Source organism: Mauremys reevesii, linkage group 2 (assembly GCF_016161935.1).
Source record: "Mauremys reevesii isolate NIE-2019 linkage group 2, ASM1616193v1, whole genome shotgun sequence".
Taxonomy (NCBI): Eukaryota; Metazoa; Chordata; order Testudines; family Geoemydidae; genus Mauremys; species Mauremys reevesii.
The window spans coordinates 114,301,282-114,315,689 of NC_052624.1; the positions used below are offsets into that span (position 1 = coordinate 114,301,282).

A 14,408-nucleotide genomic window follows, 5' to 3' on the forward strand; every position below is an offset into this window, starting at 1 on the left:
AAAATATTACCTCACCTTCCTTGTCTATCTCGTATCCTGAGACCAACATGGTTACAATGCTGCAAACAGAATTGTAGACAGGCCAATTAAACCCTACTCTTTGCTACAGTTGCCCTCATTGTTAATGATGCTGGGGCTATTCTAATTCTGAATTACAGCTTTGTTCCTTATCAGGCCTAAAACTTTAGTAGCATGTTATCAACCCTATCCAGTTCAACATTAATTTCTACTCCTGAGAACCACAGAAGAGCCACACAAAGTTAATTCTATATTTTACTAAGACTGACATGGCATAAATTCAGGTTTATCCCATCAGTGTTATACAAGTTTCCAGACTGAAAGCACCCAACTTCCAGCACATATCTTATTGTTGCTATTCTTCTTTCAGAAATCTTTATTACTGTTTCATTCATCCATTCCCCCTTGAACCAAGGCTATTTTATTCTTGTTTATAATATTCCTTTGAATGTGCACTTTCAGAGGCCTTCAGGATTAGGGGATCTATTTTAATTTCTTACTCTCTAGATTAGAAAACTACTTCAGGGAAAGAAATTTACACTGGTGCAGGACTTTGCTCTATTTAATCCTGGTCATGGGTAAAAAGTACTGCTAGATGGAATCACCAGTGGTGAGGGGCAGATGGTCATGAGAATGTCACTACAGGTGGCTATGGACAGTTCTGATATGGCTACAGGGTTGATGCCCACAGCCATCATTGTGTGATGAGCCTCGTGGCTCCAGGCATGTTATGCAAAATACAGGACACAATAGAGGACCTGCTGTTTGAGGGAATTAAGCCCTTCAGCCAGAGAACAGAGTAAGTGCTCCATTCTCTCAAGGACTCAACAGCCACATTACAGAGCCTGAAGATGTACCAGTTTCTTATAGAGAACCTTACAAATGCAAACCCCAGTAAAAGCAAAGGACTTCTCCTTACTCCTGGGTCGACTGCCAGAATACCAACATCAGAAGAAAACTAGGTGAGTGGATGCTAGTCATCTGCCTCCTTGACTAATCCAGCTCTCTGGCTCAGCAAATTTGATGGTTGTGTTAAGAGCCACAATGGAACTGACCTATAGGCTGTGCTTATCTTCAGGAACTGCCTTGTCCCATTCCACCAGGCTTGGGCAGCTATGACGATGAACAAATGGGTATTGGACATCACTGTTCAAGGCTACCCTGTACAGTTCCATTCACTGCCTCCTTCCCTGCCAGCTGCTCTTCAGGGGCCCTTCTCACAAGAGACTTGCAATGAAATCACTTCTGTTTGTTTCATCTAGGGGCCATAGAAGAGGTACTGTGGGAATACAGGGGAAGAGTCTTCTACTCCCAATTCTTCCTTTTATCCTCAAAAAGAATTGATGTGGGGAGTATCTTCCTCCCTTCTAGCTTAAACCTGAGGAGACTCAATGAATTCGTTGCCACAGATTAAGAATGGTAACGCTTGCCTCCATTTCATTTAAAGTCTCCAGGATCACGAACAATTCACGGTTTTCGGCTTGCAGGATGGGTACTTCTGCATAGCCATCCACCCAGCCCTCAGGAAGTACTTAATTTTCACAGTGCAGCCCAACCATTACCAATACAAGGTGCTGCTGTTGAAAATTCGCCATGGCACCAAGAGTCTTCACAAAATGCATAGCAGTAATAGCAGCACAGCTCAGAAAAAGCATTCACATCTGCCCTTACCCGGATGATTGGCTGAGCAAAGGCGGATCCCAATAAGAGGATGCAGAATACCTCATGTTACACCATCTCCCTATTTTCTCAGTGGGGCCTCCTGGTGAACTGTGGAAAAAGTCTTATTCCCTCATTGACAATAGAGCTTATAGAGTCCTGATCAAATCTGGGGAGGTATGCGTTCACCAATCCAAAGACAAATTCCTGTCAATGCAAGCAGTGGTGCACCAAATACAGATCCAGTGATGACCATGCAGATAAACTTGCTGCTGCTAGGCTTCATTACTGACCACACCGGTTCAGTCTGTCCTTCAGCAAAACGCCAGATGAATGCGTAGTGGTGATTCTACCTCCTGTAGCAGGTCTGAGTTGATGAAAGGAATCCGAAAACATGTAGGGGAAGAGTACCGTTCTCTACCCTCTTCTCAACAAGAAGTTTTAATCATGGATGCTTCAGGTACAGTTTTTGGGAGCCCATTCTTACTCCTGAAGGAATTCTGCACCACTGTGCATGTGCAGAATTTATGTCCGCTGCAGATTTCTTTGCTTCACCGCAGAAAAATGACTTTCTGATGGGGACGCAAAGGTAAGCCACAAGAGCGGTCATGCAACTCTCCCCAGCAGTATGTTTCAGGGGCCAGGGCAGCTGGCAGAGAGCTAAATCCACTGTGGGGCAGGAGGTGGGACTGGGGAAGATCTAGCAGCTGATCATACCCTGTACTAGGATCAGCTGCTAGTCCTGGCTGGGCTGGGAGGATGTAACTTCCTCTTCCTTTGCACAACATCCAGGGGCACGTCCAACCCACCCTCAGATTTCTCCCTCAGCAGGAGAAAGCTCTGCAAACTCCCTTTGCTGCTTCCTGCACCCATTGCTCCTCAGCTGCAGGAGGAGGGATCCCTGTAAAGGGAGCTGCTCCCCAATCCACCCAACCCCTGTGCATCCAGACCCCCTCATACCCAGACCCTTCCAGCGAGCCCCCCCCCCGCCCCGATGAACCCCACTCTCTCTCTCTCTCTCTCTGCACCTGGACCATCCTGCGAAGCCTCCTGGATCCCCCACCAAGCCCTAACCAGCTGCATCTGGACCCCCCCCACTGAGCCCTCCAGACCCATATACCCTTGCCAAACTCTCTTCCCCCACACCCAGACCTCCCCCAGTGAGCCTGAACCACCTTCACCTGGACCCCCCTGCAGAGTTCCATTACTGTTGCACCAAGGAGAATCCACTTATAAGTGTGGTTCTTTGACATATCAGTGTGACTCCTATGATCCAACCTCCATCCCTTCTTTTTAGAGTCCTCTGCTGCTATGGGCTTCAGATTGGCCCTGATCCTCCCTTGCATTCTGCTCTGTATACCCTCATGTGGCCCCAATGAATATCAGTATGCAAAAAAATCAGATCTTGCGCGTGAGGCACATGGGAACCTACAGTCGATCCACGCTGACCACAACATCTCGAAGAACCAGTTACTGTAGGGCTAGTAACAACTTTTTTCCATTCTCTAGCAGTCCCCAGCCATGCTTCCCTCCAACACAGCCCACAGGGTTTTAGCATCTCTTGCCTCCAGCATGTCTAGCAACACGTTCTAACTCCCATGTTTCTCCCTTCTTCCCCATGCTCTTTATGAATGCCCCCTAATGCAAAATTCCTCTTTGTCCTTCAACCCACCCCCTTCCTCAAAACTAATTATCTTCTCCCCCAGATCCACTGCTGCTGCCAATACTCCTGTCTCTGTGTGTCTCCTGGACATTGCAGCCACTGTGTTGCTTGCTCGCCCTCCCCTTGTGAAGATGCTGTGGCTCCAGCTTTGTCTTGCTATCATGTCCCCTTCCTAAATCTGCAGTAGCTCAGAGGCTGCTTTGCTTCTTGCCTCCTTTCACCTGCTGGAATAAAGCTATTGAACATATTTTCAATTTGTAATCAAACACAGTAATTAAACTTAACAGTTGAGGACTATAAACACAAGCCTCAAGGGTCACATGTTAGACACCTGGAAGTAACTGAACTGCTTTTCTTTGTACCAAAGCCATGCAGATTGGTGCCTGACATAGGGTGGGTTATTGAAAAGCACTCAGGATTGGCCTAATTGCTTCTGTTGACTAATTCAATAGGCATTTTACCACTGACTTTAATGGAATCAGAATTAGGCCAACATGCAGTGATTTTGAAAATTCTACTCTTAATGTAGTACATCATAATTGTCCTAATTTATTGACTTCTGTTAAGCCAATTGGTCAATGTGTTGGAGCTGAAGAAATACTGAAAACGCTTAGTGTGCAGTATGCATTTCATGGCATAAAAGATATTCTTTTATTTTTAATAGATACATGGCCCCTGAAGTCCTAGATGATTCCATAAATATGAAACATTTTGAGTCTTTCAAGCGAGCCGACATCTATGCGATGGGATTAGTGTTCTGGGAAATAGCCCGGCGATGTTCAATTGGTGGTACGTGATAATCCTAAATTGAGCATATTAAATTATAAGTTTTTGTACTGATTGAAGAATCTGAATAGTTTTGCATACCTATTTTCCACAATCATATTTTGTTGTACTACGTAATTTAGCATACTTTCCATGGTTTATAGTTAGTTTTTAAAACCATTTTAACTTTTGCTTCAATCAACTAGTGTCAAATAATGAGCACTTCTCAAGTTTCTTAACTAGGGCTTATCTGTAAAAGATATATGGCTAAACCTGGAGTAAGTAAAAGAAACTGCTCTTGAAATTGAGAGCCGCCACTCCTTATACCAGAGCAGAATTTGTCCCAAAAGTCATAGAAAAATGGCAGAGTTGGTGCCCTTGAAAGCATGGGACTGACTGCACTGGTAAGGATCTGTGCAGGTAATGTTCAGGTATCTAGTTTAAAACACAATTTTTTCTGACACAAATCATCTCGGGAAGAAGCAGAAGTGTTTATAGTTGTAAAAGGCACTAGTAAGATCTCCTCTGGAACACTGAGCAGCTGTGGTCTCCCATCTTTAAGGAAGATAATTTCAAACTGTAACAGGTGCAGAGAGAGGCTACTAGGAAGATTTAGATGAATGGAGAAACCTGCCATATGAGATAAGACTTGACTTAAGCTTGGCTAATAAAATGAAAGCTGAGGGAAGGTAGGATTGCTTTATATAAAAACATTAGAGGGATAAACATTGAAGAGGGAGAGGGCTTATTTCAGTTACAGGCCAATGTTGGCACAAGAACAAATGGATATAAAGTGGCCGTCAACAAATTTTAGGCTCGAAATTAGACTAGGGTTTCTAACCATCAGAGGAATGAAGTTCTGGAACAGTCTCCCCCTGGGAGTCATGGGGACAAAAAAATCTAACTTGTTTCAAGACTGAGCTTGATAAATTTATGGAAGACGTGGTCTGATGAGGTTGGCTATATTCCAGTTTAAGCAATCTGCTGTTCCCAAAAATCTCCAACAGCTGTGGATGGGACCCTAAATGGAGAGAGCTCTGAGTAACTACAGACAATTCTCTTCCAGGTGGCTGGCTGGCCGGTGGGTCTTGTCCATATGCTCAGGGTCTAACTGACATTTTTCTCCAGGTCAGATTGACCAAGACCCTGCGGGGGATGGGATTCTGATTTCCTCTGCAGCATGGAGCACATGTCACTTGCTAGTTTGAACTAGCGTAATGTGGATTCTCTAACTTGAAATCTTCCAATCAAATTTTGAGGACTTCAGTAACTCAGCCAGAGGTTATGAGCCTATTGCAGGAGTGGGTGAGGTTCTGTGGCCTGCAATATGCAGAAGGGTCTGACTTAGATGATTTTGATGGTCCCTTCTGGCCTTAGTCTAGGAGTCTATCAGTAGTGGAAAGTGTACATCTGCTCTTCCTCGCACAGTACTAAGACTTATTCCTAAGTATTTAAAGTGCAATATGGAAAACTTTCCCAATATTGGAGTGTGGTTATAGTTGATGTTGTATTGGGATTCATATTTTCAGTTTAAGCCTAGAACAGCATCAGTCATACTCTCTTTTTAAAGAATCACTTTTCAAATAAAACTTTAAAATAGAAACAAAGAAAATGGGCAAAGGTACTTGCAATGGAATTTGCATTTTGTCCATATTGTCCCATGTAAATTGCAACCTGTATTATTACTTGTTTATGCTTTGTGATTCACTTATTTGTAAATAGATGTGATAATATACAGAACGAAAAGATCGGATCCAAATATGCTGTTTTTAAAAGCTTTTATGAATATCTTTAATTTGTTTCATTGCTGATGAAACAACCAATTTCTGTTCAAATTCAGGAAGACACAATTTCCACAAGCCTGTATACATTTTTCTAAAAAGTTACAAAGCACTAAATTGAGGCAGTTGTGTGAGCTTGGTCAATCACTTCATTGGTAAAATTGGATGATATTTATTTCCTTTGTAAAGAGATTTTAAATCTGCCAATTAAAAGTACTGTATAAAATAAGTCCTGAGTTATATCCGCCTTCCCCCCCCCCAAAAAAAAACAACCCTTGAGAATGAGTTAACAAAAAATGTGTAATTGTGGTGTTAAACAAAAAAGAAATGCTAAATACTTCAATCAAAACTACAGGAATACATGAAGACTACCAGTTACCATACTATGACCTAGTCCCTTCAGATCCTTCAGTTGAAGAAATGAGGAAAGTTGTTTGTGAGCAGAAGCTGAGACCCAATATTCCAAACAGATGGCAAAGTTGTGAGGTGAGTATTACTAAATGTGCAAAAAAACTAAAATAATTCAAGAAAACTGCAGCTTTATATTTTAAGTATTTAAATCAGTTTTTTTGTCTTGGTTTTTGTAGAATGGAAATGTGTATGTGCCTCTGAGAGAACTTTAGTGATGTTGTGACAATTATGAATTTACTGCATGATGCTGGTCAGTGGATGTGGTTGTGCACAAAAATTTAAAACTCTTACCAAGGCAGGCTAGTTTTGACACAAGAATTCTCAGAGCCTTTCCCATGAACAATGGCTAAAGTTTACTTGTCCATGAAATTAATGTGTGACTGCAAATGACACACAACAAAATTATCCAGGAAACCTCACTGCAGATCAACAAATGTATTTCATTATTTCTAATTAAAAATATAACAAACTGAATAACACATGTTCCAGAGGACAGTGTTTATCTACAATTGCAGGATCATATAAATGTCTGGCAAATGACCAGAATATTAACCAAGGAGTGAAAATAATCTGTGTTGATTGTACTTGGTTTGCAGTCTTCAAGGTATAAAACACCAAATATGATATAATGGCAATCATTCATTTCCATTCTCTGGGTCTCTTTTGTTACAATGTCCTAATGTAGACAGATTCGCAGCAGTGACATGGTGGCAAAAATGCAGGGAAACACTAGAGCCTTCTGTACACTAAGGCCATTTCTACACTATGTGGATTATAGTGGTATAGCTAAGGCCCTGTAATGTAGATCCAGCCTGTCACAATGAAAGGGATTTCTCTGTTGCTGCGGGAACACTGCCTCCCCAAGCGACGGTAGCTAAGTTAATAGAATAATTCTTTTGTTGACCTCAGTGCAGTTACACTGGGGATGAGGTCAGCATAAATACTGCATTAGGGTGTGGATTTTTCACACCCCATAATGCCATAGCTATGTTGACCTAAATTTTAAGTGTAGACCAGGTCTAAGTGACTGTCTGTAGTGTGTGTGTGTTTGTGTTTGGGGGTTACTTGCTGTGTGCTGAGCTTGTGTTTGTCAGTCTGTTTGTTTGAAGGACTGTGTGCTCTGGCTGGCAGTTGGAGGCAGGTTTGAAAGCTCGAAGCCTCTGGTAATTGGCTGAGCCTTAATCAGTGGGCGGGACATTCACTCAGGCCAGGGCTTTATAAAGCCATGCACAAGCGACCAGGGAGCTTTGCGACCAGGGGCTGCTAACAGGGAGTTTCGCAAGGGAGTTTAGAAGGGGAGTGGGAGTCCCCTCCAGCCCAAACCCCTTCCCTGTAGTCCCCGTAAAACCTATAAACCGAACCACATTTCAAAACCCCTTTCTGTAAACCACCCTTCCATTAACTAGGAGACAATGCAGGCAGAAGCCCAGCAGCAGAGTGGGGGCTATCCAGTTTATTGCACTGAGTGTTGCATGTATGATTACCTGCCCTGTGGGCAGGTGGTGTATGTGTGCAGTCGGTGCAAGGAGCTCCTGGCCCTCAGAGACCATGTATGGACTTTGGAGGCCAGGGTGGCGGAACTGGAGGAGCTAAGAGAGGCAGAGAGGTATGTTGATGAGGCTTTCCGGGACACTGTAGAATTGTCCCACCTCCGCTCAGACAGCCCCTGTGCTGTTGAGGAGGAAGAATGGCCCAGGGAAGCAGAGCAGTCAATGGAAGCAGAGAGAAACCTTCCCGTAGTTGGGACCCTCCTTCCAGATGGTGCTGGGGTTGCCTCTCGCACTGAGGTTGCCTCTCCAGGGGAGGGAACTCCAGTTTCTAGGAAAAGGCAGGTGTTAGTAATGGGAGATTCGATTATTAGAAACGTAAATAGCTGGGTCTGTGATGACCAGGAGAACCGTATGGTGACTTGCTTCTAGACTTGTGTAGTCCTGGGGAGGAGCTGGTGGTCATGGTACATGTAGGTACCAATGACATAGGGAAGGGTAGGAGAGATGTCCTGGAAGCCAAATTTAGGCTGCTAGGGAAGAGACTGAAATCCAGGACCTCTATGGTGGCATTCTCAGAAATGCTCCCAGTTCCACGCGCAGGGCCAGGTAGGCAGGCAGTACTTCAGAGTCTCAGTGCGTGGATGAGACGATGGTGTAGAGAGGAGGGGTTCACGTTCATTAGGAACTGGGGAAACTTCTGGGATGGGAGGAGCCTATACAGGAGAGATGGGCTCCACCTAAACCAAAGTGCAACCAGACTGCTGGTACTAAACATTAAAAAGGTTGTAGAGCAGTTTTTAAACTAGGAGATGGGGGAAAGGTGACTGCTGCAGAGGAGCGTGTGGATCGGACACAGACTTTTCTTAGGGGAGAGTCTGATGATAGAGAATCTCCAGGTTATAGTCAGGAGCAGAGGACTGAAGAGTATAATGTAAGGGCCGGATCAGATGATAAACAGTCACATAAAAAAGAATCTGGCACATTAGAAAAAGGCAGGCTAATAAACAGGGACAAGTTTTTAAAGTGCTTGTACACAAATGCCAGAAGTCTAAATAATAAGATGGGTGAACTAGAGTGCCTTGTGATAAAGTGCCTTGTGATTATATTGATATAATAGGGTTCACAGAAACCTGGTGGACTGAGAGCAATCAATGGGACACAGTCATTCCGGGGTACAAAATATATCGGAAGGACAGAACGGGCCGTGCAGGGGGAGGAGTGGCACCTTATGTGAAAGTGTAGATTCAAATGAAGTAAAAATCTTAAGCGAATCCACATGTTCCATAGAATCTCTATGGATAGAAATTTCATGCTCTAGTAAAAATATAACATTAGGGATCTATTATCGGCCACCTGACCAGGACAGAAATAGTGATGATGAAATGCTAAGGGAAATTAGAGAGGCTATCAAAATTAAGAACCCAATAATAGTGGAGGATTTCAATTATCTCCATATTGACTGGGAACATTTCACTTCAGGACGAAATGCAGAGATAAAATTTCTCGATACTTTAAATGACTGCTGCATGGAGCAGCTGGTACGGGAACCCACAAGGGGAGAGGGAACTCTAGATTTAATCCTGAGTGGAGTGCAAGAGCTGGTCCAAGAGGTAACTATAGCAGGACCGCTTGGAAATAGTGACCATAATACAACATCATTCAACATCCCTGTGGTGGGAAGAACACCTCAACTGCCCAACACTGTGGCATTTAATTTCAAAAGGGGGAACTATACAAAAATGAGGGGGTTAGACAAAAGTTAAAAGGTACAGTGACTAAAGTGAAATCCCTGCAAGTTGCATGGGCCCTTTTTAAAGACACCATAATAGAGGCCCAACTTCAATGTATACCCCAAATTAAGAAAAACAGTAAAAGAACTAAAAAAGAGCCACCGTGGCTTAACAACCATGTAAAAGAAGCAGTGAGAGATAAAAAGACTTCCTTTAAAAAGTGGAAGTCAAATCCTAGTGAGGCAAATAGAAAGGAGCACAAACACTGCCAACTTAAGTGCAAGAGTGTAATAAGAAAAGCAAAAGAGGAGTTTGAAGAACGGTTAGCCAAAAAGTCCAAAGGTAATAACAAAATGTTTTTTAAGTACATCAGAAGCAGGAAGCCTGCTAAACAACCAGTGGGGCCCCTGGATGATCGAAATACAAAAGGAGCGCTTAAAGACGATAAAGTCATTGCGGAGAAACTAAATGGATTCTTTGCTTCAGTCTTCATGGCTGAGGATGTTAGGGAGATTCCCAAACCTGAGCTGGCTTTTGTAGGTGACAAATCTGAGGAACTGTCACAGATTGAAGTGTCACTAGAGGAGGTTTTGGAATTAATTGATAAACTCAACATTAACAAGTCACCGGGACCAGATGGCATTCACCCAAGAGTTCTGAAAGAACTCAAATGTAAAGTTGTGGAACTATTAACTAAGGTTTGTAACCTGTCCTTTAAATCGGCTTCAGTACCCAATGACTGGAAGTTAGCTAATGTAACGCCAATATTTAAAAAGGGCTCTATAGGTGATCCCAGCAGTTACAGACCGATAAGTCTAACGTTGGTACTGGGCAAATTAGTCGAAACAATAGTAAAGAATAAAATTGTCAGACACATAGAAAAACATAAACTGTTGAGCAATAGTCAACATGGTTTCTGTAAAGGGAAATCGTGTCTTACTAATCTATTACAGTTCTCTGAAGGGGTCAACAAACATGTGGACAAGGGGGATCCGGTGGACATAGTGTACTTAGATTTCCAGAAAGCCTTTGACAAGGTCCCTCACCAAAGGCTCTTATGTAAATTAAGCTGTCATGGGATAAAAGGGAAGGTCCTTTCATGGATTGAGAACTGGTTAAAGGGTAGGGAACAAAGGGTAGGAATTAATGTTAAATTCTCAGAATGGAGAGGGGTAACTAGTGGTGTTCTCCAAGGGTCAGTCCTAGGACCAATCCTATTCAATTTATTCATAAATGATCTGGAGAAAGGGGTAAACAGTGAGGTGGCAAAGTTTGCAGATGATACTAAACTACTCAAGATAGTTAAGACCAAAGCAGATTGTGAAGAACTTCAAAAAGATCTCACAAAACTAAGTGATTGGGCAACAAAATGGCAAATGAAATTCAATGTGGCTAAATGTAAAGTAATGCACATTGGAAAAAATAACCCCAACTATACATACAACATGATGGGGGTCTAATTTAGCTACAATAAGTCAGGAAAAAGATCTTGGAGTCATTGTGGATAGTTCTCTGAAGATGTCCACGCAGTGTGCAGAGGCGGTCAAAAAAGCAAACAGGATGTTAGGAATCATTAAAAAGGGGATAGAGAATAAGACTGAGAATATATTATTGCCCTTATATAAATCCATGGTATGCCCACATCTCGAATACTGTGTACAGATGTGGTCTCCTCACCTCAAAAAAGATAATCTAGCACTAGAAAAGGTTCAGAAAAGGGCAACTAAAATAATTAGGGGGTTAGAGAGGGTCCCATACGAGGAAAGATTAAAGAGGCTAGGACTCTTCAGCTTGGAAAAGAGAAGACTAAGGGGGGATATGATAGAGGTATATAAAATCATGAGTGATGTTGAGAAAGTGGATAAGGAAAAGTTATTTACTTATTCCCATAATACAAGAACTAGGGGTCACCAAATGAAATTAATAGGCAGCAGGTTTAAAACAAATAAAAGGAAGTTCTTCTTCACGCAGTGCACAGTCAACTTGTGGAACTCCTTACCTGAGGAGGTTGTGAAGGCTAGGACTATAACAGTGTTTAAAATGGGACTGGATAAATTCATGGTGGCTAAGTCCATAAATGGCTATTAGCTAGGATGGGTAAGAATGGTGTCCCTAGCCTCTGTTCGTCAGAGGATGGAGATGGATGGCAGGAGAGCGATCACTTGATCATTGCCTGTTAGGTTCACTCCCTCTGGGGCACCTGGCATTGGCCACTGTCGGTAGACAGATACTGGGCTAGATGGACCTTTGGTCTGACCTGGTATGGCCGTTCTTATGTTCTTAAGTAGGATAAAGTGAATGAAGGGCAGTTTACATCTGAATGAGATTATATCATTTTAATGTGCTTTAACTTTACATCTTTAGTTAATTCATCTTAATTTTCCTGAGTATGCCTATGTAGACAAGCCCAAAGTCTGAGGGTATTTAGCTAATCCGGGGGTTCTCAAACTGGGGGTCGTGACCCCTCAGGGGGTCGTGAGGTTATTATGGGGGGGGGGATTGCAAGCTGTTAACCTCCACCCCAGACTCCACTTTGCTCCTGCATTTATAATAGTGTTAAATATATAAAAAAGTTTGTTTTTAATTTATAAGGGGGGTTGCACTCAGAGGCTTGCTATGTGAAAAGAGTCACCAGTAAAAAAAAAAAAAAAGTTTCAGCCACTGAGCTAACCCCATTCATCTCAGTAGGTGTTGAGTGACATTAATTTAAAATGTCATGCCTTTCTTGATGCCTAAAGCCTCCTTGTCTCCTACTCAACTGTTGAACATTTACTTAGTGCAAAAGGCTGATATTAAACCAATTATTTTAAGTGGCTCCAAATTTTTAAATTCTGCATACTACAAGTTAAATTACACAAGGTATTATACTGATTGGAGTGAACTGAGATTGGAATAAAGGGGTAAAAAGCGTAGAAGCAATGCCATGTTTTTAAGTCTGCTGCTTAGATCTGTGCAGTCTGTGTGTCACTTTTACAAAAGATTATTTTCCAGACTATATTTTAAAGATCTAGCTTGAGTACTCTACCTCCTAGAGTTCAAAAGTGTTAAATTATGAGTAAGATCATAAGAATGGCCGTATTTAGGGTTACCAGATAGCAACTGTGAAAAAACAGGACAGTGGTGGGGGGGTGGGGGGGAATAGGCGCCAATATAAGAAAAAGGCCTCACAACCAGGACTGTTCCTTTAAAAATGGGACATCTGGTCATCCTAGCCATATTGGATCAGACTAGTGGTCCATCTAGCCCCAGTATTCTGTCTTCCAACAATGGTCAATGCTAGATGCTTCAAAGAAAAACAGAACAAGGCAATTACCAAGTAATCAATCCCCTGTTGTCCAGTCCCAGCTTCTGGCAGTCAGAGGTTTTAGGGACACCCAGAGTATGGGGTTGCATTCCTGACCATCTGGACTAATAGCCATTGGTGGACCTATCCTCCATGAATTTATCTTTTGAATCCATTATTATTTTGGCCTTCCACTCACAAGAAGTTCACAGGTTGGCTGTGCATTGTATGAAGTACTGTACCTCCTTATGTTGGTTTTAAACCTGCTGCCTATTAATTTTGAGTGATCCCTAGTTCTTGTGTTATGTGAAGTAATAAATAAAACTTCCTTATTCACTTTCTTCACACCATTCATGATTTTATACATCTCTATTGTATCTTCCCCTTACTCCTTTTTTTTTTCTTTTCTAAGATGAAAGGTCCCAGTCTCTTCTAATCTTTCCTCATATGCAAGGCTTTGGAGCTGTGCGCCGGCTCCAGCTCCAGGCAAAAACCTGCAGCTCCACTGCTCCGGAGCTCCTCCGCACTCCAGCTCTGGGCTCTGCTCCAAAGCCCTGCTCATATGGAAGCTGTTCCATACCCCGATCATTTTTGTTGTCTTTCTCTGTACCCTTTGCAATTCTAATATATCTGTTTTGAGATGAGGCATCCAGAACGGAACACAGCACTGAAGGTATGGGTGTACCATGGAGTTATATAATGCCATTACAATATTTTCTGTCTAGTAATACAGACACTGAGTGTAACCACATTCGCCTCCTTTCTAGACTGGCATTGAAAGTAGACCTGTAGCAAGGGATATTCAGGTTAGATGTTATGAAAAAAATTCCGATGATAAGGGTAGCTAAGCTCTGGAATGAGTTTCCAATGCAGGCTGTGGAATTCACATCTTTGGAGGCTTTTAAGACCGGTTGGATAAACACTGGTCAGGGATGGACTAGGGTTACTTGGTTCTGCTGCCGCACAGGGAGCTGGACTTGGTGACTTCTTGAGGTCCTTTCAAGCCCTTTATTTCTACGTATTTTCCAGTCCCCCATGCCCTCTAGAGTATATTGGTTGTATAGCTAGAATATCTAGGATTCTTCAAGATGAGTTGTGTATACGTATTCCACTTCAGGTGTGTACTCAAGTGAGACTTTTTTTGCTCAGCAGTACCCATTGGGGCCTCACGTGTGCTCTGAATTTCCTCATGCCTTCAGCTGAGGACACAAAGGGCAGAACTGTCCTGATTCCCCCTCAGTTCTTTCTCACTGCTTGTGGCTATTAGTTGGAGGCTATGGTTGGAGGCATGAGGACACTTAGGGTGCATGTGCTGCCCCAATGGGTACTGCTGACCAAAAGTCTCTGGATTGAGTGCACTGGGTTCATGAACACACAAAGTAGAATGTATGTCCAACACATCTCAAAGAACTATAATGACTGTACAGGTAAGTAATAATTTCTTACTTGAGTGGGATCTTTCTATGTTTGTAAAAAGCACGAAGCATGTATTCATCTACGAAAGCTCATGCTCCAATACGTCTGTTAGGCTATAAGGTGCCACAGGACTCTTTCTCACTTTTTACAGATCCAGACTAACATGGCTACTCCTCTGATACTTTCTATGTT

General features: G+C 42.6%; 1 protein-coding gene across 8 annotated transcripts in view; it reads left to right on the top strand.

Annotated features, from left to right (window-relative positions):
* The window catches only part of TGFBR1 (transforming growth factor beta receptor 1), a 101,415-nt gene that overhangs the window by 81,247 nt on the left and 5,760 nt on the right, over positions 1-14,408 (top strand). For all 8 annotated transcript variants that reach the window (XM_039521687.1, XM_039521688.1, XM_039521692.1 and 5 more), the window contains 2 exons: positions 4,005-4,129; positions 6,242-6,372. In XM_039521687.1, the coding sequence (XP_039377621.1) occupies positions 4,005-4,129; positions 6,242-6,372 (256 nt within the window). The remainder of the gene's footprint in view (positions 1-4,004; positions 4,130-6,241; positions 6,373-14,408) is intronic.